This window comes from Cherax quadricarinatus, chromosome 26, assembly GCF_038502225.1.
Source record: "Cherax quadricarinatus isolate ZL_2023a chromosome 26, ASM3850222v1, whole genome shotgun sequence".
In the NCBI taxonomy this organism is placed as follows: domain Eukaryota; kingdom Metazoa; phylum Arthropoda; class Malacostraca; order Decapoda; family Parastacidae; genus Cherax; species Cherax quadricarinatus.
The window spans coordinates 18,922,802-18,950,367 of record NC_091317.1 but is presented as its reverse complement, the minus strand read 5'-3'; the positions used below and the strand labels follow the sequence as shown (position 1 = coordinate 18,950,367).

General features: G+C 40.7%; 1 protein-coding gene across 4 annotated transcripts in view; it reads left to right on the top strand.

Moving 5' to 3' along the window:
- The window catches only part of GlyRS (glycine--tRNA ligase), a 121,882-nt gene that overhangs the window by 60,168 nt on the left and 34,148 nt on the right, over positions 1 to 27,566 (top strand). For all 4 annotated transcript variants that reach the window (XM_070088848.1, XM_070088847.1, XM_070088849.1 and 1 more), the window contains 2 exons: positions 23,114 to 23,220; positions 25,731 to 25,856. In XM_070088848.1, coding sequence (XP_069944949.1) covers positions 23,114 to 23,220; positions 25,731 to 25,856 — 233 coding nt within the window. The remainder of the gene's footprint in view (positions 1 to 23,113; positions 23,221 to 25,730; positions 25,857 to 27,566) is intronic.

Genomic DNA, 27,566 nt, shown 5'->3' with positions numbered 1-27,566 from the left:
GTCAAGTATTAAAAACCATTTGTCTCCATTCACTCCTATCAAACACGCTCACGCATGCCTGCTGGAAGTCCAAGCCCCTCGCACACAAAACCTCCTTTACCCCCTCCCTCCAACCTTTCCTAGGCCGACCCCTACCCCGCCTTCCTTCCACTACGGACTGATACACTCTTGAAGTCATTCTGTTTCGCTCCATTCTCTCTACATGTCCGAACCACCTCAACAACCCTTCCTCAGCCCTCTGGACAACAGTTTTGGTAATCCCGCACCTCCTCCTAACTTCCAAACTACGAATTCTCTGCATTATATTCACACCACACATTGCCCTCAGACATGACATCTCCACTGCCTCCAGCCTTCTCCTCGCTGCAACATTCATCACCCATGCTTCACACCAATATAAGAGTATTGGTAAAACTATACTCTCATACATTCCCCTCTTTTCCTCCAAGGACAAAGTTCTTTGTCTCCACAGACTCCTAAGTGCACCGCTCACCCTTTTCCCCTCAGCAATTCTATGATTCACCTCATCTTTCATAGACCCATCCACTGACGCGTCCACTCCCAAATATCTGAATGCATTCGCCTCCTCCATACTCTTTCTCTCCAATCTGATATCCAGTCTTTCATCACCTAATCTTTTTGTTATCCTCATAACCTTACTCTTTCCTGTATTCACTTTTAATTTTCTTCTTTTGCATACCCTACCAAATTCATCCACCAACCTCTGCAACTTCTCTTCAGAATCTCCCAAGAGCACAGTATCATCAGCAAAGAGCAACTGTGACAACTCCCACTTTATGTGTGATTCTTTATCTTTTAACTCCATGCCTCTTGCAAAGACCCTCGCATTTACTTCTCTTACAACCCCATCTAAAAATGCATTAAACACCACGGTGACATCACACATCCTTGTCTAAGGCCTACTTTTACTGGGAAATAATCTCCCTCTTTCCTACATACTCTAACTTGAGCCTCACTATCCTCGTAAAAACTCTTCACTGCTTTCAGTAACCTACCTCCTACACCATACACCTGCAACATCTGCCACATTGCCTCCCTATCCACCCTGTCATACACCTTTTCCAAATCCATAAATGCCACAAAAACCTCTTTAGCCTTATCTAAATACTGTTCACTTATATGTTTCACTGTAAACACCTGGTCCACACACCCCCTACCTTTCCTAAAGCGTCCTTGTTCATCTGCTATCCTATTCTCCGTTTTACTCTTAATTCTTTCAATAATAACTCTGCCATACACTTTACCAGGTATACTCAACAGACTTATCCCCCTATAATTTTTGCACTCTCTTTTATCCCCTTTGCCTCTATACAAAGGAACTATGCATGCTCTCTGCCAATCCCTAGGTACCTTACCCTCTTCCATACATTTATTAAATAATTGCACCAACCACTCCAAAACTATATCCCCACCTGCTTTTAACATTTCTATCTTTATCCCATCAATCCCGGCTGCCTTACCCCCTTTCATTTTACCTACTGCCTCACGAACTTCCCCCACACTCACAACTGGCTCTTCCTCACTCCTACAAGATGTTATTCCTCCTTGCCCTATACACGAAATCACAGCTTCCCTATCTTCATCAGCATTTAACAATTCCTCAAAATATTCCCTCCATCTTCCCAATACCTCTAACTCTCCATTTAATAACTCTCCTATTTTTAACTGACAAATCCATTTGTTCTCTAGGCTTCCTTAACTTGTTAATCTCACTCCAAAACTTTTTCTTATTTTCAAAAAAATTTGTTGATAACATCTCACCCACTCTCTCATTTGCTCTCTTTTTACATTGCTTCACCACTCTCTTAACCTCTCTCTTTTTCTCCATATACTCTTCCCTCCTTGCATCACTTCTACTTTGTAAAAACTTCTCATATACTAACTTTTTCTCCCTTACTACTCTCTTTACATCATCATTCCACCAATTGCTCCTCTTCCCTCCCGCACCCACTTTCCTGTAACCACAAACTTCTGCTGAACACTCTAACACTACATTTTTAACCCTACCCCATACCTCTTTGACCCCATTGCCTATGCTCTCATTAGCTCATCTATCCTCCAATATCTGTTTATATCTTACCCTAACTGCCTCCTCTTTTAGTTTATAAACCTTCACCTCTCTCTTCCCTGATGCTTCTATTCTCCTTGTATCCCATCTACCTTTTACTCTCAGTGTAGCTACAACTAAAAAGTGATCTGATATATCTGTGGCCCCTCTATAAACATGTACATCCTGAAGTCTATTCAACAGTCTTTTATCTACCAATACATAATCCAACAAACTACTGTCATTTCGCCCTACATCATATCTTGTATACTTTTTTATCCTCTTTTTCTTAAAATATGTATTACCTATAACTAAACCCCTTTCTATACAAAGTTCAATTAAAGGGCTCCCATTATCATTTACACCTGGCACCCCAAACTTACGTACCACACCCTCTCTAAAAGTTTCTCCTACTTTAGCATTCAGGTCCCCTACCACAATTACTCTCTCACTTGGTTCAAAGGTTCCTGTACATTCACTTAACATCTCCCAAAATCTCTCTCTCTCCTCTACATTCCTCTCTTCTCCAGGTGCATACATGCTTATTATGACCCACTTTTCGCCTCCAACCTTCACTTTAATCCACATAATTCTTGAATTTACACATTCATATTCTCTTTTCTCCTTCCATAACTGATCCTTCAACATTACTACTACCCCTTCCTTAGCTCTAACTCCCTCAGATACTCCAGATTTAATCCCATTTATTTCCCTCCACCGAAACTCCCCTACCCCCTTCAGCTTTGTTTCGCTTAGGGCCAGGACATCTAACTTCTTTTCATTCATAACATCAGAAATCATCTGTTTCTTGTCATCCGCACTACATCCACGCACATTCAAGCATCCCAGTTTTATAAAGTTTTTCTTCTTCTCTTTTTAGTAAATGTCTACAGGAGAAGGGGTTACTAGCCCATTGCTCCCGGCATTTTAGTCGCCTCATACGACACGCATGGCTTACGGAGGAAAGATTCTTTTCCGCTTCCCCGTCTACAATAGAAGAAATAAAGAAGAACAAGAGCTATTTAGAAAAAAGAGAAAAACCTAGATGTATGTATATATATATGCATGTGCGTGTCTGTGAAGTGTGACCAAAGTGTAAGTAGGAGTAGCAAAATGTCCCTGTTATCTAGCATGTTTATGAGACAGAAAAAGAAACCAGCAATCCTACCATCATGCAAAACAGTTACAGGTTTCTGTTTCACAGTTATCTGGCAGGATGGTAGTACTTCCCTGGGTGGTTGCTGTCTACCAACTTACCAACGAGCATATGTCACTATAATGTAGAAACTACTCTTCTACCTAAGCTGTATTTTTTTTTTTTTTCAATAAGTCGGCCGTCTCCCACTGAGGCAGGGCGACCCAAAAAAGAAAGAAAATCCCCAAAAATGAAAATACTTTCATCATCATTCAACACTTTCACCACACTCACATGTTATCACTGTTTTTGCAGAGGTGCTCAGAATACAACAGCTTAGACACATATACGTATAAAGATGCACAACATATCCCTCCAAACTGCCAATATCCCAAACCCCTCCTTTAAAGTGCAGGCATTGTACTTCCCATTTCCAGGACTCAAGTCCGACTATATGAAAATAACCGGTTTCCCTGAATCCCTTCACTAAATATTACCCTGCTCACACTCCAACAGATCGTCAGGTCCCAAGTATCATTCGTCTCCATTCACTCCTATCTAACACGCTCATGCACGCTTGCTGGAAGTCCAAGCCCCTCGCCCACAAAACCTCCTTTACCCCCTCTCTCCAACCGTTTCGAGGACGACCCCTACCCCGCCTTCCTTCCCCTATAGATTTATATGCTTTCCATGTCATTCTACTTTGATCCATTCTCTCTAAATGACCAAACCACCTCAACAACACCTCTTCTGCCCTTTGACTAATACTTTTATTAACTCCACACCTTTTCCTAATTTCCACACTCCGAATTTTCTGCATAATATTTACACCACACATTGCCCTTAGACAGGACATCTCCACTGCCTCCAACCGTCTCCTCACTGCTGCATTTACCACCCAAGCTTCACATCCATATAAGAGTGTTGGTACTACTATACTTTCATACATTCCCTTCTTTGCCTCCATAGATAAAGTTTTTTTGACTCCACATATACCTCAATGCACCACTCACCTTTTTTCCCTCATCAATTCTATGATTTACCTCATCCTTCATAAATCCATCCGCCGACATGTCAACTCCCAAGTATCTGAAAACATTCACTTCTTCGATACTCCTCCTCCCCAATTTGATATCCAATTTTTCTTTATCTAAATCTAACCTGTATGTTTGTTAAAATTTATGTGAGTGCTTTGGAATGCTTTTATTTAGGTAATGATATCAGATGAGCTGTGGCCTTGATGTTTGATTTGCACATATGTATTCAGTCTCTCAAAATTCATATTTTTCAGTGCACCCAAGCAAATGTATAACACAGACAAAATAGGATAATGCCAGAGGAGTGTTGTATAACATACAGTACTCGTTTATAGTGATTAAATAAAAATTCTGGGAATTAAAGAATTGAACGAAAAGTTAATTGTGTGCATATGCCACTGGCACAGAAAGGTGCGAACTGTTTGACTGGAGAGAATAAAAGGCATAATACCATGACTGGAAGAATATACAAATAACCCACACACAGGAGAAAGAAACTTAGGACAATGTTTTTGGTCTGACCTGGACCATTAATTAATGGTCCAAGTCAGACTGGATTGCTGTCATAAGTTTCTTTCTCGAATATGCAGGTTACGGTAGGGCCCCACTTATACGGCAGGTTAGGTTCCAGGCTACTTCCGGAAAGCAGAACTCCATTTTTTTCCACTTATAAATGCATATAAATGCCACATAACAAGTTTACACTAACATATATTAAGTTAGCAATAGAACTAGGTATGAAAAAAGCAATGAAAAGTAAAATACACATGCAGTACACTCATTTAACTCAAAATATTTGTATTCTTAATGCAAGGCAAAAGGTGAGTGTAGTATTTACTGTAAGAAGTTAGATGTGGTAGCCCTCGTGGCCACCCTCACCCACACATAATATACTATGACGATGCTTAAAGCTCATTAGAGTGATAAAATGCATATACAGTACACTCATTACTTACCTTAAAATATTTTAGTCTTAATGTAGGGTGAAAGGTGAAAAGTATTTATTTGTAGAAAGTCGTGTGGTAGTGTATTGAAGCCAGCCTCGCCACCCCGCCCACTATGTAAACCAACAGATGAAGCGTCTGGTTATGGGTCATAAACATTCATACAAACACCTTACATTGTGTACAAGTTGTCTCCACATTGGTACAGTAGAATAAATAAAGACCAACACTTCCATTCTTATGTAATTTTTAGAAGAAATGATGCTCTGACAAATTATTATTATTACAAATTATTATTATTACAAGTTGTTATTATTACAAGTTATTATTATTACAAATTATTAGTTTTTTTTTTTCTATTTTTTTCAACAAGTCGGTCGTCTCCCACCGAGGCAGGGTGACCCAAAAAAGAATGAAAATCCCCAAAAAGAAAATACTTTCATCATCATTCAACACTTTCACCACACTCACACATTATCACTGCTTTTGCAGAGGTGCTCAGAATACAACAGCTTAGCAGCATATACGTATAAAGATACACAACATATCCCTCCAAACTGCCAATATCCCAAACCCCTCCTTTAAAGTGCAGGCATTGTACTTCCCATTTCCAGGACTCAAGTCCGACTATATGAAAATAACCAGTTTCCCTGAATCCCTTCACTAAATATTACCCTGCTCACACTCCAACAGATCGTCAGGTCCCAAGTATCATTCGTCTCCATTCACTCCTGTCTAACACGCTCATGCACGCTTGCTGGAAGTCCAAGCCCCTCGCCCACAAAACCTCCTTTACCCCCTCTTTCCAACCCTTTCGAGGACGACCCCTACCCCTCTTTCCTTCCCCTATAGATTTATATGCTTTCCATGTCATTCTACTTTGATCCATTCTCTCTAAATGACCAAACCACCTCAACAACCCCTCTTCTGCCCTCTGACTAATGCTTTTATTAACTCCACACCTTCTCCTAATTTCCACACTCCGAATTTTCTGCATAATATTTACACCACACATTGCCCTTAGACAGGACATCTCCACTGCTTCCAACCGTCTCCTCGCTGCTGCATTTACCACCCAAGCTTCACATCCATATAAGAGTGTTGGTACTACTATACTTTCATACAAGTTATTATTATTACAAGTTATTTGGATTTTCATAGGTAGTAGGTTGGTAGACAGCAACCGCCCAGGGAGGTACTACCGTCCTGCCAAGTGCGTGTACAACGAAAACCTGTAATTGTTTTACATGGTGGTAGGATTGCTGGTGTCTTTTGTCTGTCTCATAAACATGCAAGATTTCAGGTATGTCTTGTTACTTCTACTTGCACTTAGGTCACACTACACACACATGTACAAGCATATATGTATACACACCCCTCTAGGTATTCTTCTATTTTCTTTCTAGTTCTTGTTCTTGTTTATTTCCTCTTATCTCCATGGGGAAGTGAAACAGAATTCTTCCTCCGTAAGCCATGCGTGTTGTAAGAGGCGACTAAAATGCCGGGAGCAAGGGGCTAGTAACCCCTTCTCCCGTATAAATTACTAAATTTAAGAGAAACTTTCGTTTTTCTTTTTGGGCCACCCTGCCTTGGTGGGATACGGCCGGTGTGTTGAAAGAAAGAAGACTTCCATTCTTATGTAATTTTTAGAAGAAATGATGCTCTGACAAATTATTATTACAAATTATTATTCTTACAAGTTGTTATTATTACAAGTTATTATTATTACAAGTTATTATTATTACAAGTTATTATTATTACAAGTTATTATTACAAGTTATTTGGATTTTCATAGGTAGTAGGTTGGTAGACAGCAACCGCCCAGGGAGGTACTACCGTCCTGCCAAGTGAGTGTAAAACGAAAGCCTGTAATTGTTTTACATGATGGTAGGATTGCTGGTGTCTTTTTTTCTGTTTCATAAACATACAAGATTTCAGGTACGTCTTGCTACTTCTACTTATACTTAGGTCACACTACACATAAATGTACAAGAATATATATACATACCCCTATGGGTTTTCTTCTATTTTCTTTCTAGTTCTTGTTCTTGTCTATTTTCTCTTATCTCCATGGGGAAGTGGAACAGAATTCTTCCTCCCTAAGCCATGTGTGTTGTAAGAGGATACTAAAATGCCGGGAACAAGGGGCTAGTAACTCCTTCTCCTGTGTATATTACTAAATTTAAAAGGCGAAACTTTCGTTTTTTCCTTTTGGGCCACCCCACCTCGGTGGGATACAGCTGGTGCGTTGAAAGAAAGATTTGGATTTTAGTAATGCCTTCGATAGAGTACCTCACAAGAGAGACTTAAGAAAAGTGACAGCTCATGGTATAGGAGGTGTTGTGACCCCTGAATGTGTCACAACGTATATAATGTATATTACCTTTTCATATAATTTTATATTGCTTATATTTGCAATAATAGCTAAATCATAAATATATTGCTTTATATTATTATTTGACTTAGTTACTTTTATTAGGTAGGATGTAACATATATATATTATTCAGTGCTCATAGTTCAAGTCTTGATTGTCTAACTACTGTAATTATTGCTCGTTGCTCGTTTCCCTGCCGGCTTCTCGGTGTTGCTGGACAGCAACTGTCCATGGAGCAATCACATGATCGATGGGGGGTGTTCACACCTCGCCTGGAGTAGTCAGTCTGGGCTAGACTCTCTTGGTGGTTGGACGTATTCCTGACAAGACGCGCCTAACTCTCCCTTATTGGCCCTTGTTGGAAGATCGTCTCTGTCGCTTTCTTGTTGTAGGTTCTGTAGAACTCTGTTCACAGAATATTGTCTAGACTTAGTGATTTTCGACGTTGTACTGAGGTTGTGTGTCACATAGACACTCTGGGCAACTCAGGTCCTGAGCTGTAGTTTCTGACCTAATTTGTACTGGTATCTGTGTGCTGTCACATTCGGGGATTTTCTAATGCTGAACTTAGATTCAGTAGTATGGGAGTTTTGTGACTTTTGTGGAGGATCTGCTGATGGTCCCTACTTAGTGTCGTTATATTATCTCCTTGATCCTAATTGTGTCGCAGTTGCTTGTTATATTGCTATTGGGCTTAGCAGTCGTTTTATTGTTCAAGCAAGCTGTTCTGATTGCCAGGTGGTCAAGAAGTTAGTTGATGTGAGGACTTTGTCAGTCACTAGTTTAAGTCTAGTCGAGTCTTGAGACATAGCGAACTACTTAGAGCACTTACACACACACACACACAAACTTATTTGTATATATTTGTATTATTATGTGGAGTAAAATAAAGATTGGATATGAAAAGTGGGTTATAATAAGTGTGTATGCACCTGGAGAAGAGAGAAGTGTAGAGGAGAGAGAGAGATTCTGGGAAATGTTGAGTGAATGCGTGGGGAGTTTTGAATCAAGTGTGAGAGTAATGGTGGTTGGGGATATCAATGCTAAAGTGGGTAAAAATGTTATGGAGGGAGTAGTAGGTAAATTTGGGGTGCCAGGGGTAAATGTAAATGGGGAGCCTTTAATTGAGCTATGTGTAGAAAGAAATTTGGTAATAAGTAATACATATTTTATGAAAAAGAGGATAAATAAATATACAAGGTATGATGTAGCACGTAATGAAAGTAGTTTGTTAGATTATGTATTGGTGGATAAAAGGTTGATGGGTAGGCTCCAGGATGTACATGTTTATAGAGGGGCAACTGATATATCAGATCATTATTTAGTTGTAGCTACAGTTAGAGTAAGAGGTAGATGGGAAAAGAGGAAGGTGGCAACAACAAGTAAGAGGGAGGTGAAAGTGTATAAACTAAGGGAGGAGGAAGTTCGGGCGAGATATAAGCGACTATTGGCAGAAAGGTGGGCTAGTGCAAAGATGAGTAGTGGGGGGGGGGTTGAAGAGGGTTGGAATAGTTTTAAAAATGCAGTATTAGAATGTGGGGCAGAAGTTTGTGGTTATAGGAGGGTGGGGGCAGGAGGAAAGAAGAGTGATTGTGGAATGATGAAGTAAAGGGTGTGATAAAAGAGAAAAAGGTAGCTTACAAGAGGTTTTTACAAAGCAGAAGAGTTAGAAGAAGAGCAGAGTATATGGAGAGTAAAAGAAAGGTGAAGAGAGTGGTGAGAGAGTGCAAAAGGAGAGCAGATGAAAGAGTGGGAGAGGCACTGTCAAGAAATTTTAATGAAAATAAGAAAAAATTTTGGAGTGAGTTAAACAAGTTAAGAAAGGCTAGGGAAAGTATGGATTTGTCCGTTAAAAACAGAGTAGGGGAGTTAGTAGATGGGGAGAGGGAGGTATTAGGTAGATGGCGAGAATATTTTGAGGAACTTTTAAATGTTGAGGAAGAAAGGGAGGCGGTAATTTCATGCACTGGCCAGGGAGGTATACCATCTTTTAGGAGTGAAGAAGAGCAGAATGTAAGTGTGGTGGAGGTACGTGAGGCATTACGTAGAATGAAAGGGGGTAAAGCAGCTGGAACTGATGGGATCATGACAGAAATGTTAAAAGCAGGGGGGGATATAGTGTTGGAGTGGTTGGTACTTTTGTTTAATAAATGTATGAAAGAGGGGAAGGTACCTAGGGATTGGCGGAGAGCATGTATAGTCCCTTTATATAAAGGGAAAGGGGACAAAAGAGATTGTAAAAATTATAGAGGAATAAGTTTACTGAGTATACCAGGAAAAGTATACGGTAGGGTTATAATTGAAAGAATTAGAGGTAAGACAGAATGTAGAATTGCGGATGAGCAAGGAGGCTTCAGAGGTGGTAGGGGATGTGTAGATCAAGTGTTTACATTGAAGCATATATGTGAACAGTATTTAGATAAAGGTAGGGAAGTTTTTATTGCATTTATGGATTTAGAAAAGGAATATGATAGAGTGGATAGAGGAGCAATGTGGCAGATGTTGCAAGTTTATGGAATAGGTGGTAAGTTACTAAATGCTGTAAAGAGCTTTTATGAGGATAGTGAGGCTCAGGTTAGGGTGTGTAGAAGAGAGGGAGAATACTTCCCGGTAAAAGTAGGTCTTAGACAGGGATGTGTAATGTCACCATGGTTGTTTAATATATGTATAGATGGGGTTGTAAAAGAAGTAAATGCTAGGGTGTTCGGGAGAGGGGTGGGATTAAATTATGGGGAATCAAATTCAAAATGGGAATTGACACAGTTACTTTTTGCTGATGATACTGTGCTTATGGGAGATTCTAAAGAAAAATTGCAAAGGTTAGTGGATGAGTTTGAGAATGTGTGTAAAGGTAGAAAGTTGAAAGTGAACATAGAAAAGAGTAAGGTGATGAGGGTATCAAATGATTTAGATAAAGAAAAATTGGATATCAAATTGGGGAGGAGGAGTATGGAAGAAGTGAATGTTTTCAGATACTTGGGAGTTGACGTGTCGGCGGATGGATTTATGAAGGATGAGGTTAATCATAGAATTGATGAGGGAAAAAAGGTGAGTGGTGCGTTGAGGTATATGTGGAGTCAAAAAACGTTATCTATGGAGGCAAAGAAGGGAATGTATGAAAGTATAGTAGTACCAACACTCTTATATGGATGTGAAGCTTGGGTGGTAAATGCAGCAGCGAGGAGACAGTTGGAGGCAGTGGAGATGTCCTGTCTAAGGGCAATGTGTGGTGTAAATATTATGCAGAAAATTCGGAGTGTGGAAATTAGGAGAAGGTGTGGAGTTAATAAAAGCATTAGTCAGAGGGCAGAAGAGGGGTTGTTGAGGTGGTTTGGTCATTTAGAGAGAATGGATCAAAGTAGAATGACATGGAAAGCATATAAATCTATAGGGGAAGGAAAGAGGGGTAGGGGTCGTCCTCGAAAGGGTTGGAAAGAGGGGGTAAAGGAGGTTTTGTGGGCGAGGGGCTTGGACTTCCAGCAAGCGTGCATGAGCATGTTAGATAGGAGTGAATGGAGACGAATGATACTTGGGACCTGATGATCTGTTGGAGTGTGAGCAGGGTAATATTTAGTGAAGGGATTCAGGGAAACCGGTTATTTTCATATAGTCGGACTTGAGTCCTGGAAATGGGAAGTACAGTGCCTGCACTTTAAAGGAGTGGTTTGGGATATTGGCAGTTTGGAGGGATATGTTGTGTATCTTTATACGTATATGCTTCTAAACTGTTGTATTCTGAGCACCTCTGCAAAAGCAGTGATAATGTGTGAGTGTGGTGAAAGTGTTGAATGATGATGAAAGTATTTTCTTTTTGGGGATTTTCTTTCTTTTTTGGGTCACCCTGCCTCGGTGGGAGACGACCGACTTGTTGAAAAAAAAAAAAAATTGTATTATTAAATGTTAATGTACCAGATGGTACTTAAGACATTAATATGTGATATGTGCCTTCAGCACAATAATACTGTACACAAGAGAAGTGATTATTATTATTATTTTGATTTTGATTAATTTACTTTGATCTTATACCTCTAGACTGTTATTAATAAATTTATTAAATTTTAATTTCTTTAGTTAGTAGCCTACCAGTTATAATCCTGAAGCACTAATAATTATTATTGAATTCTAATGGATAATTGGACCAGGATACTGACTAATTGTTACGAAAGCCCAGTAACAGGCTGGATGCTAGAAGGGCAGTCCTTTCTAGTATTCACTGGAGATCTCTATGCTTATTAGAAATCGCATTTTTTTGTAACAGGAGGTAAAGTTCTAGCATGGATAGAAGCATGGCTTACCAACAGAAAGCAGAGGGTTTCCATTAATGGGGTCAAATCTGAGTGGGGATTAGTCAGTAGTGGCATTCCACAAGGATCAGTTTTAGGCCGTCTTTCTTTCTTTCAACACACCGGCCGTATCCCACCGAGGCGGGGTGGCCCAAAAGGAAAAACGAAAGTTTCTCCTTTTACATTTAGTAATATATACAGGAGAAGAGGTTACTAGCCCCTTGCTCCCGGCATTTTAGTTGCCTCTTACAACACGCATGGCTTACGGAGGAAGAATTCTGTTCCACTTCCCCATGGAGATAAGAGGAAATAAACAAGAATAAGAACTAGAAAGAAAATAGAAGAAAACCCAGAGGGGTGTGTATATATGTGCTTGTACATGTATGTGTAGTGTGACCTAAGTGTAAGTAGAAGTAGCAAGACGTACCTGAAATCTTGCATGTTCATGAGACAGAAAAAAGGACACCAGCAATCCTACCATCATTTTTAGGCCGTCTCTTGTTCATAATTTACATTAATGACCTTGATGAAGGGATTATGAGTGACATGAGCAAATTTGCTGATGATACAAAGATAGGCCATATGATTCATTCTGAGAAGGATACCAATGAACTCCAGGAGGATTTGGACAAATTAATGTCTTGGTTTGAAAAATGGCAGATGAAATTAAATTTGTGGATAAGTGTAAGGTACTAGTCCTTGCTAATGAAAATAACTCTTGAAGCTATAAACTAGGTGAAGTAGAGCTTGATCATAAAGAATGTGAAAAAGACTTGGGAGTTATGGTAAGCAGAAATCTAAAGCCAAGACAGCAGTGCCTAAGTGTGTGCAACAAAGCTAACAGATTACTAGGATTTATCTCAATAGTCCAAAAGTTATTTTATAGCTCTATGCATCACTAGTGAGGCCTCATTTAGATTATGCCACTCAGTTTTGGTCTCCTTACTACAGGATGGATATAGACTCATTGGAGAACATACAGAGAAGAACGACTAAAATGATTTACTGTGTAAGGAATCTCCCATACGAGGATAGACTTAGAGCCTTGAATCTCCACTCTGGAGAGGCGTAGAATGAGGGGAGATATCATCGAAGTGTATAAGTGGATGATGGGCATAAACAAAGGTAAAGTACTGAGGGTGTCGAACCAGGTAAGAACCAGAAATAATGGATATAAGTTGGATAAATTTAGATTTAGAAAGGACATAGGTATGCACTGGTTTTCGAACAGTTGTGGATGCGTGGAACAATCTTCCCAGTAGGGTGATCGAGGCTAGAACCTTGGGTAGCTTTAAAAAGAGATTGGACAAATATATGAGTGGGATGGGCTGGGTTTGATAGGTGTCTTGGGTATGGGAGTAAATTCTCGTGTAGCCTTGGGTAGAGGTCGTTTTGATAAGGACCTGCTTTGTATGGGCCAATAGGCCTTCTGCAGTGTTCCTCCATTCTTATGTTCTTATGTTATTATTATTATAATCATAATAAAAAATAAGTGCTAAACCCACAAGGGTTGTGAACTGCTATGTATAGAGTGAAGGCATATGAAAGGAATATTTATCTACAGTTATCCCCCAGTGTTTGACTAGAGAAAACGTAATTCTTCTGACACTCCTACAAAGCCGCTTTGTAAACAAATCTCACATGTCAATTTTTATTCTGTGGGTATATGTATAATGTTTATATGCTGTGTAACATGTTTCTTATATAATTTTAAAGAAAATATCACAGTTGGATTAATGAAAATGTCTATATTAACATAAAATAAGACATTTAATGTGCCCAAGAGAGCTTATTATTACAATGGCGTCATGAGTAGAGAGACTCTTAGCGATTTTAATGTGTACCTGCATGCCAGCAGAGTGTGTAAGTATATTTAGGTACAGGTACACATAAATATAATTATCACAGTACATATAAAATATGCAATAACTTTAAAACACTTGACCTCTTCAAGGGGGGCTCCTTGGCGTGGTGAAGAGGCTCTTGGTCTGAGGAATTAGCCCTGTCGGTCTTCTTCCTCAGACCGAACCTAATTACCCTCCATTCTCCCCTCCCCTATCCCATCCTCCCCTTTTTCCATTCCTCCTCCTCCTCACCCCTCCCTTTTGCCCTTCCTCTTTTTGACCTTTGGGATTTCTCCCACAGGCGCGCTAGTTCCTAGGTAGGGGAAAGGACACCGGGGTCCATCCCATTCCGTTGAGGTTCTTGGCGGTGGCGTAGTTTGCCATGGAATCTGGATTGCCTGGGGATGTCCCGATCCCTCTCCAGTATCCCGGAGTAGCTTTGGGTGTCTTTCGGGCGACGGGTGTATCTTTGGAAGCCACCTTTCGGATTCCGAGGGTGGTGGCCGAAGGAGGTATGCTTTGTGGCGGATATCCGGCCGCCCTCTCTTTTGTCCACCGGGGTAGCTCGGCAGATGTGAGGTTGCTATCCCGGATTGCTGGTTTACTGGCATGAAGGGTAGGGTATGGCACGGGTTCCATGCTGCATCTGCGCTACTAGCGGTGTTGAGGTCCTCTTGGGCGCGGAGGGAGATTTCCGGCCCTTTCATTCCTCCTGGGAACTATTCCTCCCTGCTCCCCCCTTTTTTTATTCTATTTTTTATTTTTATTTTATTTTCTTCTTTCTTTTTTTTCTTAAAAAAAAAAAGCAAAGGAGTAACCTAACCATGGCAGCCCTAGTCCATGAACCCACTACCCCCGGGCCCCTTCTTGATACCGCACCCCATTCTGACCCTGCCTTGTGTTTAGACCACTCTTCGGACACTCCTGATGCCCCTGTACCTCTTGCTGGTGCTGTTTCCTCACCCGCTTCAGGTACTGGGGCTTCAACTGACTCCTTCGATTTGTGTGAACTCCGCTCTCCTTTGACTATGCTTCCGGCTTCTCCCTCTACGGTACGGCAGTTTTCGAATCGCCCGCCCATTTCACGCCGGACCAACTCCGGTCCTACTCCTAAACGCCAACGTCAATCTCCTGATGATGCTCCTTCGTTACCTTCCCATTCTACTCGGAAAAGACCGACTCGTCAAGCACTCCCTCTCCACGCTCAGTTTCGGACCACACAATGGACTAAATTCTTTACTTTAAGACCGACTTCATCTTCTGCCTACCTTTCTGACCATAGTATTGGCAAAGCGCTCCTGCGTCATGTTGGCAGAGATATTTCACTTCATGCTCTCAAGAGTGGTACGCGCATCGTCACTGTCCAGAATGCTACCCAAGCTCATGATCTTTCTCTCCTTTCGAATATCGATACTACTCCTATCGCTGTTGAAAAACATCTTTCTCTCAATTCTTGTAGTGGTACTGTCATTCTGCCCCATACCATAGTCCAACAGAATTTCCAGTCATGTGGCAATGACATTTTTGAACAGCTGGAACTCCAGGATCTCCCAATCCTCAAAGTAGGCACTTATGTCCTTCCTGCCCGGGGGCGGAGACGTTACCCTTGCAATGTGGCTCGTTTAACTTTTGACAGCCGAGAACTCCCGTCCTCTGTATATGTCGCGGGACATCAGTTACAAGTTCGAAAGGTGATACCTACACCACAACAATGTAGAAATTGCTGGCGTTTTGGTCACCCAGCGAAATATTGCAGATCTATGGCCGAATGCCCAGTCTGTGGTGCCGACGACCATTCTAATACATCTTGCAGTCAACCTCCATCTTGCCTTAATTGTAATGAAGCTCACCCTTCGTACTCCCGCCGTTGCCAGGTCTACTTAAATGAACGTGAAATCCGTTGCCTCAAAGAGGCAGAAGATCTCCCTTATGCTATGGCAGTTACTCATCTCCGCCTCCAAGGGAGACTACCCAGTGTTTCTTATTCTCGTGTTTCCAAACATCCCCCCACTTCTGGGGTCCCATCTTCTGCAGCCTCCTGTTGTTACCCCTCCCATAGCCACTACGGCATCTAATCCTTTTGCTGTCCTTGGCTCTGACGTCCCGACTACAACTCAGACTGTTCTCACATCTTCGCGTCCTTCCTCACAAGCCCCAGTATCGACAAGACCTCGTACGACACCTAATACCAATCGCCCCTCTACTCAGAAGTCCAAAAAATCCACATTGCTCAAATCTTCTTTGCCCCTTCCTTCCCTTCTTCCACCTCCACACTTTACCTTTCCAGTCTCTGTACCTAGTTCTTCCCCTCTCTCTGGCTCTATTACAAGTGTGGAGATTCACCCTCCTCCTCGTACTATGCCTTCCACCCCCGTTCCCTCCCAAGAGTCTCCCTCTTCTGCCACCTCCCAGGTTTCTGCCTCTTCTGTCCCCCCCCCCCACACTTCATCTCCAGTCCCTTACACTCTTCCCTCCCCCTCTACTTTGGTACAGTCCATTACTGTCCCAATCTTTACTCACCCTCCTCCTTCTATCTCCAATATGGTCTCCCATACATCTTTGAATTCAGAAACACTTGAAGCCATTTCAGAATATATTGCAGAGACTAAACCTTCAATGGACACTGATTCACTTCCTGTTCCTTCTCTTCCCTCTCCTCCATCTTCACAACCCCATTCTTCGCAACGCTCCGTTCCTTCGCTACTTGAACGTCTTCCAATGCCACCACACGTTGACTTTTCTAACCCCTCTAGTCCGTAGGTGCCTTTACCTACAGATTCCTGATATTTTCTTCATCGCCAATCATGGCCTATTTACAGTGGAATATCCGTGGCCTCAGGGGTAATCGGGGTGAGCTTCAGATGTTGCTTTCCAGGTTTTCCCCTGTTGGTGCTTGCTTACAAGAACCAAAATTACACTCGGCTGTTTTCCAACCTATCTCAGGCTATAATTTATTGTATTCTTCGGATCCTTTCTCAGATGGAACCTTTAATGAAAGTGCCCTTCTTCTACGCAATGATATACCGTACTGTCAACTATTTGTCCATACCTCGCTGCATTACACTGCAGCCCGTATCCACTTGAATAAGTGGTTTACAATATGTTCTTTATACGTATCTCTCTCCTTCTCGAGCATTTTCTATCCCAGACTTTGCCTTTCTTGTTTCATCCTTACCACCACCACTTCTGTTACTTGGTGATTTTAATGCCCACCATTCCCTCTGGTGGGGTTTCATTGTGACTCACGTGGCATTCAGTTGGAGGCTTTTCTCGCCTCTCACCCCCTCCATGTTTTAAATACGGGTACTCCCACCCATTTTGATCCTCGTACTCATACTCTCTCTTGCATCGATCTCTCAGTCTGCTCTTCCTCCACTGCACTAGACTTCACCTGGTCTGTTCTACCAGACTTACATGACAGCGATCATTTTCCGATCATTCTTACTTCTCCTTCCTATTCACCACCTTTCCGTAGCCCTTGCTGGCAATTTGATCGGGCAAATTGGGATCTTTACTCACACCTCACTGCTTTTAGTGAGGTTCCTTCTTCATCCTCCATTGATGAGCTCCTACACATCTTCTCGACGTCAGTTTATACCGCAGCTTCTCATTCTATACCCCAAACCTCAGGCAGGCATTCTCAGAAGTGCGTGCCTTGGTGGTCTCCTGCTTGTGCTCGTGCAGTACGTTTGAAACTTGCTGCATGGGGCAGGTACCAGTACAATAGAACCGCTGAGAGACTTCTTGATTTTAAGCAGAAGCGTGCGATCGCTCGCCGTGTCATCCGTGAAGCTAAACGCACTTGTTGGCGAGACTATGTTTCCACCATCACCTCTACTTCTTCAATGAGTGCAGTCTGGAAAAAAGTGAGGAAATTGAGTGGTAAATACTCTCCTGACCCAGCTCCTGTTCTACGAGTCGCTGGTGTTGATGTAGCAAACCCTCTCGACGTTGCCATTGAACTTGGCACACATCTGGTCCGTATTTCCCGAGGGCTCCATCTATGCCCTTCATTTCTTTCCTCAAAGTCTGCCAGAGAGTTAGTACCCTTGGACTTTTCTTCTCTCAGAGAAGAACAGTATAATGTGCCTTTTACACTTCAAGAACTGGAGGCAACGCTCTCAGCTTGCCGATCATCGGCAGCTGGGCCTGACGACATTCATATTCGTATGTTACAACATTTACATCGGTCAGCCCTTGTAGTCCTCTTACACCTCTTCAATCTTATTTGGGCACAAGGAGTTCTTCCCCAGCTGTGGAAATCTGCCATTGTTCTCCCTTTCCGCAAACCGGGTACTACAGGACATGATGCCTCCCACTATCGTCCCATCGCTCTTACTAGTGCAGTTTGCAAAGTGATGGAACGTCTCGTAAATCGACGTTTAATGTGGTATTTAGAGACACACAACAGTCTCTCCGCTAGTCAATATGGCTTTCGTAAGGGTCGTTCTACCATAGACCCCTTACTACGCTTGGATACGTGTGTTCGTAATGCCTTTGCGAATAATCACTCAGTTATTACCATATTTTTTTACCTTGAGAAGGCATATGACACAACTTGGAGGTATAATATTTTGGCCCAGGCCCATTCCTTAGGCCTCCGAGGCAATCTACCGTCCTTCCTTAAGAACTTTTTAACTGACAGACATTTCCGTGTTCGAGTCAATAATGTTCTTTCCCCGGACTTCGTCCAAGCTGAAGGTGTCCCTCAGGGATGTGTTCTAAGCACAACACTTTTTCTCCTTGCTATAAATGATTTGGCCTCTGTTCTTCCACCCAATATTTGGTCATCACTCTATGTTGATGACTTCGCTATTGCTTGTGCAGGCGCTGACTGTCATCTTATTGCAGTTTCTCTCCAGCATGCGGTCGACCGTGTTTCCACTTGGGCCACCACGCATGGGTTTAAATTTTCAAGTACCAAAACTCACCAAATTACTTTCACTAGACGCTCTGTTATCTTCGATCATCCTTTGTATCTCTATGGCTCCCGTATCCCCGAACGTGATACAGTCAGGTTTCTAGGCCTTCTCTTTGACCGTCGGTTATCCTGGAAACCTCACATAACCTCTCTGAAGGCAACTTGTCACAGCCGGCTAAACCTTCTTAAAACCCTTGCTCATCTTTCCTGGGGAGCTGATCGTCGAACTCTGCTTCACCTACATTCAGCCCTCGTTTTATCAAAACTCGATTATGGTGACCAGATTTATTCCGCAGCCTCTCCTGCTACTCTCTCTAGCCTTAACTCTATCCATCACCAAGGATTACGTTTGTGCCTTGGTGCTTTTTGCTCTTCCCCTGTTGAGAGCCTCTATACAGAAGCGAATGTTCCATCCTTGTCTGATCGCCGTGATGCCCATTGCCTTCGCTACTATGTACGCTCTCACGATCTACACAATCCTTCCATTTATAGAATGGTCACCGATATTAGTAGACATTCTTTATTCGTTCGCCACCCCTGTTTGCTCCATCCCTTTTCTCTTCGCCTACATTCACTCTTGTCTTCCCTTCAGTTACCACCTTTATATGTTCATGTAGCATCTCACTTTTCTCTACCCCCCTGGGAAGTTCCAGCTGTTCGGGTCTGTTCTTTCTCACTCCCTTGCTCGAAAGCTCAACTGCCTACGGTGGCTTCCCGCTCTCTTTTTCTTGATCACTTCCACTCCCATTCTCATGCCACCGCTGTGTACACAGATGGCTCTAAGTCTTCAGACGGCGTCGGATTCGCAGCAGTGTTTCCAGACAGCGTCGTGCGGGGACATTTACTATCTTCAGCTAGCATTTTTACTGCTGAACTGTATGCCATTCTTGCAGCACTTATTCATATCGCATCTATGCCTGTGTCATCATTTGTAGTAGTCTCAGACTCCCTTAGTGCTCTACAGGCTATTCGAAAATTTGATACATCTCATCCCCTAGTTCTCCGTATCCAACTTTGGCTACGCCGTATCTCTACCAAACATAAAGATATTGTTTTTTGTTGGGTCCCTGGTCATGTCGACGTACAGGGCAATGAACAGGCAGACACTGCTGCGTGGTCAGCAGTACATGACCTACCAATTTCCTATCGAGGTGTTCCATTTCTGGACTATTTTGCTGCAATAGCTACCCACCTTCGCACCCGTTGGCAACAACGTTGGTCAACTCTGCTCGGTAACAAACTTCATTCTATTAAACCGAGCATAGGTTACTGGCCGTCTTCTTGTCATCAGTGCCGAGGTTGGGAGACCACTCTGTCCCGCCTTTGCATTGGTCACACTCGTCTTACTCATGGGTATCTCATGGAGAGGCACCCTGTTCCTCTCTGTGAGCAGTGTCAAGTTCCAGTATCGATTAGCCACATTCTGTTAGACTGCCCTCTCTATCAACGAGCATGCAGAATTTACCTCCAACGTCGTCTTCGTTCTACTACTCTCTCTTTACCTTCCCTTCTTGCTGATGGACCCTCCTTTAATCCTGACTCTCTCATTGACTTCTTGACAACGACTGATTTACTCCACAAACTCGGATGATACTTTTCGCACTCCCCTCAGCCCTTTCTAGTTCAGTCTCTTGCTGCCCTTTACCCTTTCACCATCCACTGCCCCGCTGTTATCCGTAACCTATTACTCATCCATCTCCCTTTTGCCACCTGATGCCCTCGCTTCCTTCCTGCCCTGCAGCGCTGTATAGTCCTTGTGGCTTAGCGCTTCTTTTTGATTATAATAATAATAATAATTTAAAACACTTGAAATTTTGGAAAGTTTCCAGACATAATAGATATGCTCACAGAGAATGTAAACAAACCAGGTGGGGCTCACCGTATTTGAAAGACCGCTTGGCATATAGCAAATTTTGGTCCTAATTTGAAATTGCTGTATTAGTGGAACATCACAAAACAGGGCCCTACTGTATTTGTGTTTGACTTGAAAAGGGGCACACCTATGTGCTTTGAGGAGTGTGAAAATGTTACCAGTTACTCACGAAGCTAATAGCAAGGCATGGATTACTTGAGATTATACCTTGGAATGTTTAAGGAAACATTTGATATCCAAGGCCAGGGTTTGAGGCTCATTGCAACAGAGTGGGTGCCCTAAAAAATTGCATTATGCTGGTGCATGACAATGCATCTGCTCATCCTCCTCTTGATAATTTGATAGCATGTAATGCTAGGTAGTAGGTTGGTAGACAGCAACTGCCCAGGGAGGTACTACCGTCCTGCCAAGTGAGTGTAACACGAAAGCCTGTAATTGTTTTACATGATGGTAGGATTGCTGGTGTCCTTTTTTCTGTCTCATGAACATGCAAAATTTCAGGTACGTCTTGCTACTTCTACTTACACTCAGGTCACACTACACATACATGTACAAGCGTATATATACATACCCCTCTGGGTTTTCTTCGATTTTCTTTCTAGTTCTTGTTCTTGTTTATTTCCTCTTATCTCCATGGGGAAGTGGAACAGAATTCTTCCTCCGTAAGCCATGCATGTTGTAAGAGGCGACTAAAATGCCGGGAGCAAGGGGCTAGTAACCCCTTCTCCTGTATATATTACTAAATTTGAAAGGAGAAACTTTGTTTTTTTCTTTTGGGCCACCCTGCCTCGGTGGGATACGGCCGGTGTGTTGAAAGAAAGAAAGAAGTAATGCCTTTTATCATTTATGCCACTGTATTGCTCATCTCTGATCCAAGCTTTGGATTAAAGTGTTATTAGCAGTTTAAAGCATAGATAATGTGACAGTAGCTAAAGAATTGATAACGATGAAGATAGTGGGACTGAGAAATTCAACAAAGAATTCATCATTAAAAATGCGTTAACACTACACAATCCTGGGACAACATTCCTGCTGCATCTTTGAAAAATGCTTGGAATAAAATATGGCCTGCTAGTAGGTTTCATTAACAGTTCAGACAATGATGTTATGGCTGAATTAATGAATCATGTCATTGATATGCAGGAAATTATTCCTGGTATGTCTGATAGATATCTTGTACTGGGTTGAATGTGACATCAGTTTTACTGTGTATGAAAACATAAACAAATAACCCACACATAGGAGAAAAACTTATGATGACGTTGTCATAAATTTCTTTTTCCTGTGTGTGTTATTTGTGTATTGTTCCAGTCAAGGTATTGTCTCTTTGTTTTTTATGAAACCATTAGTGACAAAGGCATACTTCTAAGCCCAGATGCATGTTCAAGAGTAATTGTAATGACAGTGATGAGAAACTTGTTGAAAGTACACTGTATGATCCATATATAGGGGTATCAGAAAGCATATCTTAATCTCAGAGTGGTTAATAAGTGGAATGACTGACAAAGTGGTGGAGGCAGACTCCATACATAATTTTAAGAATAGGCGTAATAGGGTCCACAAGGCTAGGAGAGTGAAAATCTGACAAGCAGGAAGTTAAGAGGAATGGACAGGCGGTAAAACACATCCCCTGCAACCCCATATAGGTGAGTACGGCTCCTGAACATTTGGCCGACAAACATTTGAATGAATGGACATTTCACCAAGTGGATATGTGGCCGAACTGGCATTCATCATCTAACCTAACCTAATTATCCATTCGGCCAGATGGCTGTTAGTGCAATATCCATTTGGTCAATTGTCCTTTGGTTAACTGTCTGTCGACCAAGTGTTTGTCGATCATCTGTCCAGCCATTGTGAGAACAGGTTTGGTGCATGTTTTTTAAATATAATAATAATAGCTGAAATTAAGAATTCATTTTTCAGTAAGTAACAAATTCACTGGTAACACATGATTAAGGAAATGTGTATCTAGCAGAGGTTGCATCAGTATATGAAACAGACTGCACTGACTTAATTAAGAAAGCACTAGCACAGGTGCCTGTAGTGGTTTTGATGAACTTAATTCTCAGTTCACTCCCATCTACTTACTCTACCCCAACACTGTGCCATACCTTGCATTACACATTGTTGGAATTTTTCTAATTCTATGATAGCTATGTATTGGTGAGATAAGAAATGTATATAATAAAGAGCAAAAAAAAAAAAAATGAAAATACAAGGATAAAAAGGTCAGCTAGTGTCATTGAATGAATACTTTGGGTGTTTTTAAAAGGAGTTAAGACAGGTACTAACTCAACATAGTTTCTGTCATTCTTATCTAGGGAGATGGCAACAAGAGCAGATGCAGCCGTGCCAGTAAACTCCTGCTTAGATCCATCAGTGTATATAATTTGTGATAAGCGAGAAATTTCTTTTGGAGCTATTGCCTTTGCAAGTGATTTAGAGAAGAGATTACTAGTGATGAGCTTCTAGGGAGGAAAGAGAGAAAGAACACCTTGCAAATCTGCAAATTTGCTCTTCCATTAATATGTTACATATTTTGTTGCCAAACATTCTGTAAAAAATCCTAATTATAGCTTGTAAACTGAAATGGCTGGAAAAAATTTATGTTTGAAAAATTTTTCTTGCAGGTAATCTAAAGGGGTACTTGAGACCAGAGACAGCTCAGGGAATTTTTGTCAATTTTAAACGGTTGCTGGAATATAATCAGGGAAAGCTACCTTTTGCTTGTGCACAAGTAAGTGGATATATGCCCTAAATAAGCCTTAGCCAAGTTTAATGTTCTGTAATTAGCTGTTTAAGTTGGTAGGGAGTAGAGGTTGAGCTCTATCTCTTTTATATTTGTTGGAACCCTTGTATGGAATTTCCTTCTGCTGTATTTTTGGTTAGCTTGTTTTACTTCTTTACTATGAAATTGAGGAAATTTCATCCTGATGTCTGTGATTCAGTTGGGTGTTCATTTTCCAATAACTTTCCCTCCTTGATCATATTCATGTATGTATGTTATGTATGTCATTTGTGTGCTTATGATTGTATGTTGTAAACATGTCTGCATGTTTGTTTGAATGTGTAAATATTTATCAATCAGTGGCAATTGCAGTGAAATCTGTTGTGATTTGAGTCCCATTAAGAGATGTTTTAGTTTTAATTTTTCCATAAAGTTTGCAGATTTTTCTGTAGACACCATTACGTAGACCACAAACTATTGTTAACTAGAGCAGTTGAGGAAGAGCTTATTTTACCTGATTGGCTCTTACGAGTATATATTTTTCTACAACAGTTACTCTGACATAATGGATACAGACTCAGATGCACTATAATGTGATCCTTTATTGACAATGTTTTGCCCATGCAGTGGCTTCTTAAGTCACTTGAAAGTGCTTTTATCATGGGTGAAAAGCTGCTAATAAAGGATTGCATTGTACTGCATTTGTGTCTTTTATCTACCATGTTGGTATTTTATGTACTTTCTCTACTCTGTCATAAGTTGGTTCTACACCAAAAGTGATAGGATTCATTCTTGAAGGTGTTGCTTTACAGTACAGGAACACCACAGTTGATCTGATATTGTTGGGGCCTAAAGCCTTTTGTAGTAGGCAGGTTTTACAGTAGAAAGGCAACAAAAAAAAATTAGGAAGATTACAAATCATCATAGTCTTGCTAGTATCAGGTCTTTCATCTACATTTTCTAAAGATAGAGCCCTTTCCATGTTGGTAAGTTTGTGGTCTTTATTGCTGTCCTGGACAGCATAAGCTATGATTTAACTTGTCAAGGTTTCCCTGTACATTTTCCATGCAGATGACCCACATATGAACTCTTTACACTTACCTGGAAATTGAGTTTGCTGCTGTTTTTGTGGGTAAAACATTTCTTTGGTGAGTAGATAGAGATTTGGTGTTGACCATACCTGAATTAATTGGATTGACATGCATTGCTCCATTTTAATCTACGAGTTATATACTATTTTGGTTTTGACTCAAATATTTGCAGTCCACACTTGCAGGTTTTAGATTTGGGTTCATGGTCTGCTTTTGTAAAGTGAGAAGTTTGGGTATCATAGAGTGATTATGGTTGTGCTTGGCCTGCTGGTAGTATGCAGTATAATGTATTTGGCCAGTCAAACATTTACTGGGGATTGCTCACCATTTTGGTCCTAGGCTGTTTCATATATCTCTAGTGGTTACATGCATATACATTTCTATTAGCCCTGGGCTTATTGGTGTACTGTGTTGGGCTCCAAGGTTGGTGGTGTGAGGAAGATGTTATATTCTTGTAAATGTTCCATTGCACTCATACCGGGACTTGTTGGGCTGGTGACAAGGGTACGAGTCACTTTATTTTGGATGTTCCGTGACATCTGCCCATTGAAGAACTGTAGACTCTGGTTGATTCAGTCTGTATACTAACTTGCTCTCCTTCGATGTTTCTCCTCATATTCACTCCAAGTTTCCTCAATGATCTGTTTTCCACGAGGAAATATGGATGTAAATTCAGCTAATTGGTTTTCTTAAAGCCCTTCATGTGTGTTTCCTTGCTCACACTCCAAAATTAAGTAATTTTCAAAAAAAGCATCTTTTTTTACTCTGAATTAACACATTGAATGCTGAAGCCTTTACCTTCAAAACCTCCTTTATAGCCTCTCCAGCTCTTAGTATATCCTGACACTACTTTCCATCCACCTCAGACTTATTTAACCTTATTAAACCTATCTTGTTCTGTCCTTCCTAAGAGATAATATCTCAACAGTACCACCTTTGTTTACTGAGTTACACAGTCTTGTAAATTTCATCACTTACTCACTTATTACACTTACACTATGTTCACGCCACACACTGATCTCAAATATGGCACAGCTGCCTCAAGCCTCTTGACAGCAGCATTCAGTGACCATGCACCACTGTATTCTAATACTGTACATTATATTTTCTTTTTTTTTGCATCCATTGACAAACTTTTTTTCCACAGACTCCTCAGCACCAAACTATATCCTTTTCCTTGTTAGTTCTACAATTCATCTTGTCATTCACAAACAGATCTGCTGACACATCCACCCAGATTAATCTAACACTAGCTTTTCTCCCTCATGTATGGTATTTATCTCTGGCTTGTTTTAATGTCTGGTAAGTGTGAGTTGTCACACTTATATAATTGCAAAGTATCCCATTTTTTCATTGCTTTCCAGCACCATTTCTTTTAATTAATAAATAAAACACTTGAAAAATATCAACAATTACCTCATTTAACAGGTGGGCAATGCGTATCGTAATGAAATTTCACCGCGTTCTGGTCTTCTCAGGGTAAGAGAATTTACAATGGCCGAGATTGAACACTTCTGTGATCCTGACGACAAGACCCACAACAAGTTTGATCAGGTCAGTAATATCTCACTAAATTATGATACAGTATATTGAAGCAGGCTTAGTCTTTTGGTGTTTATTATGTCTGTATTTTAACTTTGCTTTTATAACATTGGACAACCAAAAATTTGCTGCTGAGGTAAAAGTGCATGTTTTAGTCTAATTCACATACTGTATGCTGGTTTTGAATTGGAAATTAAAACTTTCCTAACTTGTAAGAATTTTTAGTTGGTGAAAAATTTCAATGAATTTTTCACTTATTTGAGTACTTCTGACCACAAATAAACAGAATGCACAAATGACAGCTATGGATTTACACAATGTGCTTGACAGCACAGCAAGAATTTCAGTGGGGGAGGAGCTTAATTCAGTATTTTATTCTAAGGAGCTTAAATAGCCTTTAAAGTTTAGGCATGTGATTTTGAGCTTGTATGTGAACTTTCTTTAAACTATTGTAGTTTTGTGGTCACTAGTCAATATAATATAGTGAAGATTATCCATTTATTGAAAAAAATAAATTAAAATTATTTGCAACTGGGATTTAGCCCCCATCCCTCGCCCATGGCTGTGACACTGGTGCTTGATATTTTAATGAATAATGGTAGAGGAATTACAGATCACTTTTTTTTTAAATGTTTTAAATGATATATTTTGAGGATTTCTTATGAGCTGGCAATAAGTCAGTAACTTTTTTATTCATCATTGTGCTTGATTTTGTAATAAAATAGCCTAATTTTTTTTTATAAAGTTTCTGACATGCTGGGTCAATTCTCACTTCAGATTTGGAATCTGCATACCCAAATTTGCAGTCAAAAAAAATTTTTTATTGCCCAGTGTAATCACTGAATATAGTCATACTTTTTTTTTTTTTTTTTTTTAAACAAGTCAGCCATCTCCCACCGAGGCAGGGTGACCCAAAAAGAAAGAAAATCTCCAAAAAGAAAATACTTTCATCATCATTCAACACTTTCACCTCACTCACACATAATCACTGTTTTTGCAGAGGTGCCCAGAATACAATAGTTTAGAAGCATATTATTTATTTATTTATTTATTTATGTCTTTGCAAACAGTACATTGAGATTTTGTATTTACAATAGTGGGTTGCAATGCAAAGAGAGCCTCTATTATGCCTAGGCATTATGGGCCAACTTAACATTATTGGCTTACAGACTACTTAATACTAAGGATTTTATCCTAGTTGTACAGTAGGACAGTAATTATTTCATAGTTGAACAGTAGGTTATTAATTATAAGTGAATTAAATTTGTATAAGACAAAGGATATATTCATATAGTCTAAAATGCTTATTGTGAAAAACAGTGGTTCAATTATATTCCTGTCAACAATGGATAAGAGGTTCAAAGTGATTGTTGAAGTTATGATGTGGGAGTACATAGGTGAGTATGTGTGTATTGAATATTTAGCATTTAGTCTAGGGTGATTAAGTGGCTTTGAGAAGAGTCTTAAACTGATTTTCAGACTGGGTTACTTTAATATATTCTGGTAATGAATTCCATATTTTAGGGCCCTTTATGTGCATAGAGTTTTTACATAGTGTGATACGTGTATAAAGATACACAACATATCCCTCCAAACTGCCAATATCCTGAACCCCTCCTTTAGAGTGCAGGCATTGTACGCTCCATTTCCAGGACTAGTCCAGCTATATAAAAATAACCGGTTTCCCTGAATCCCTTCACTAAATATTACCCTGCTCACACT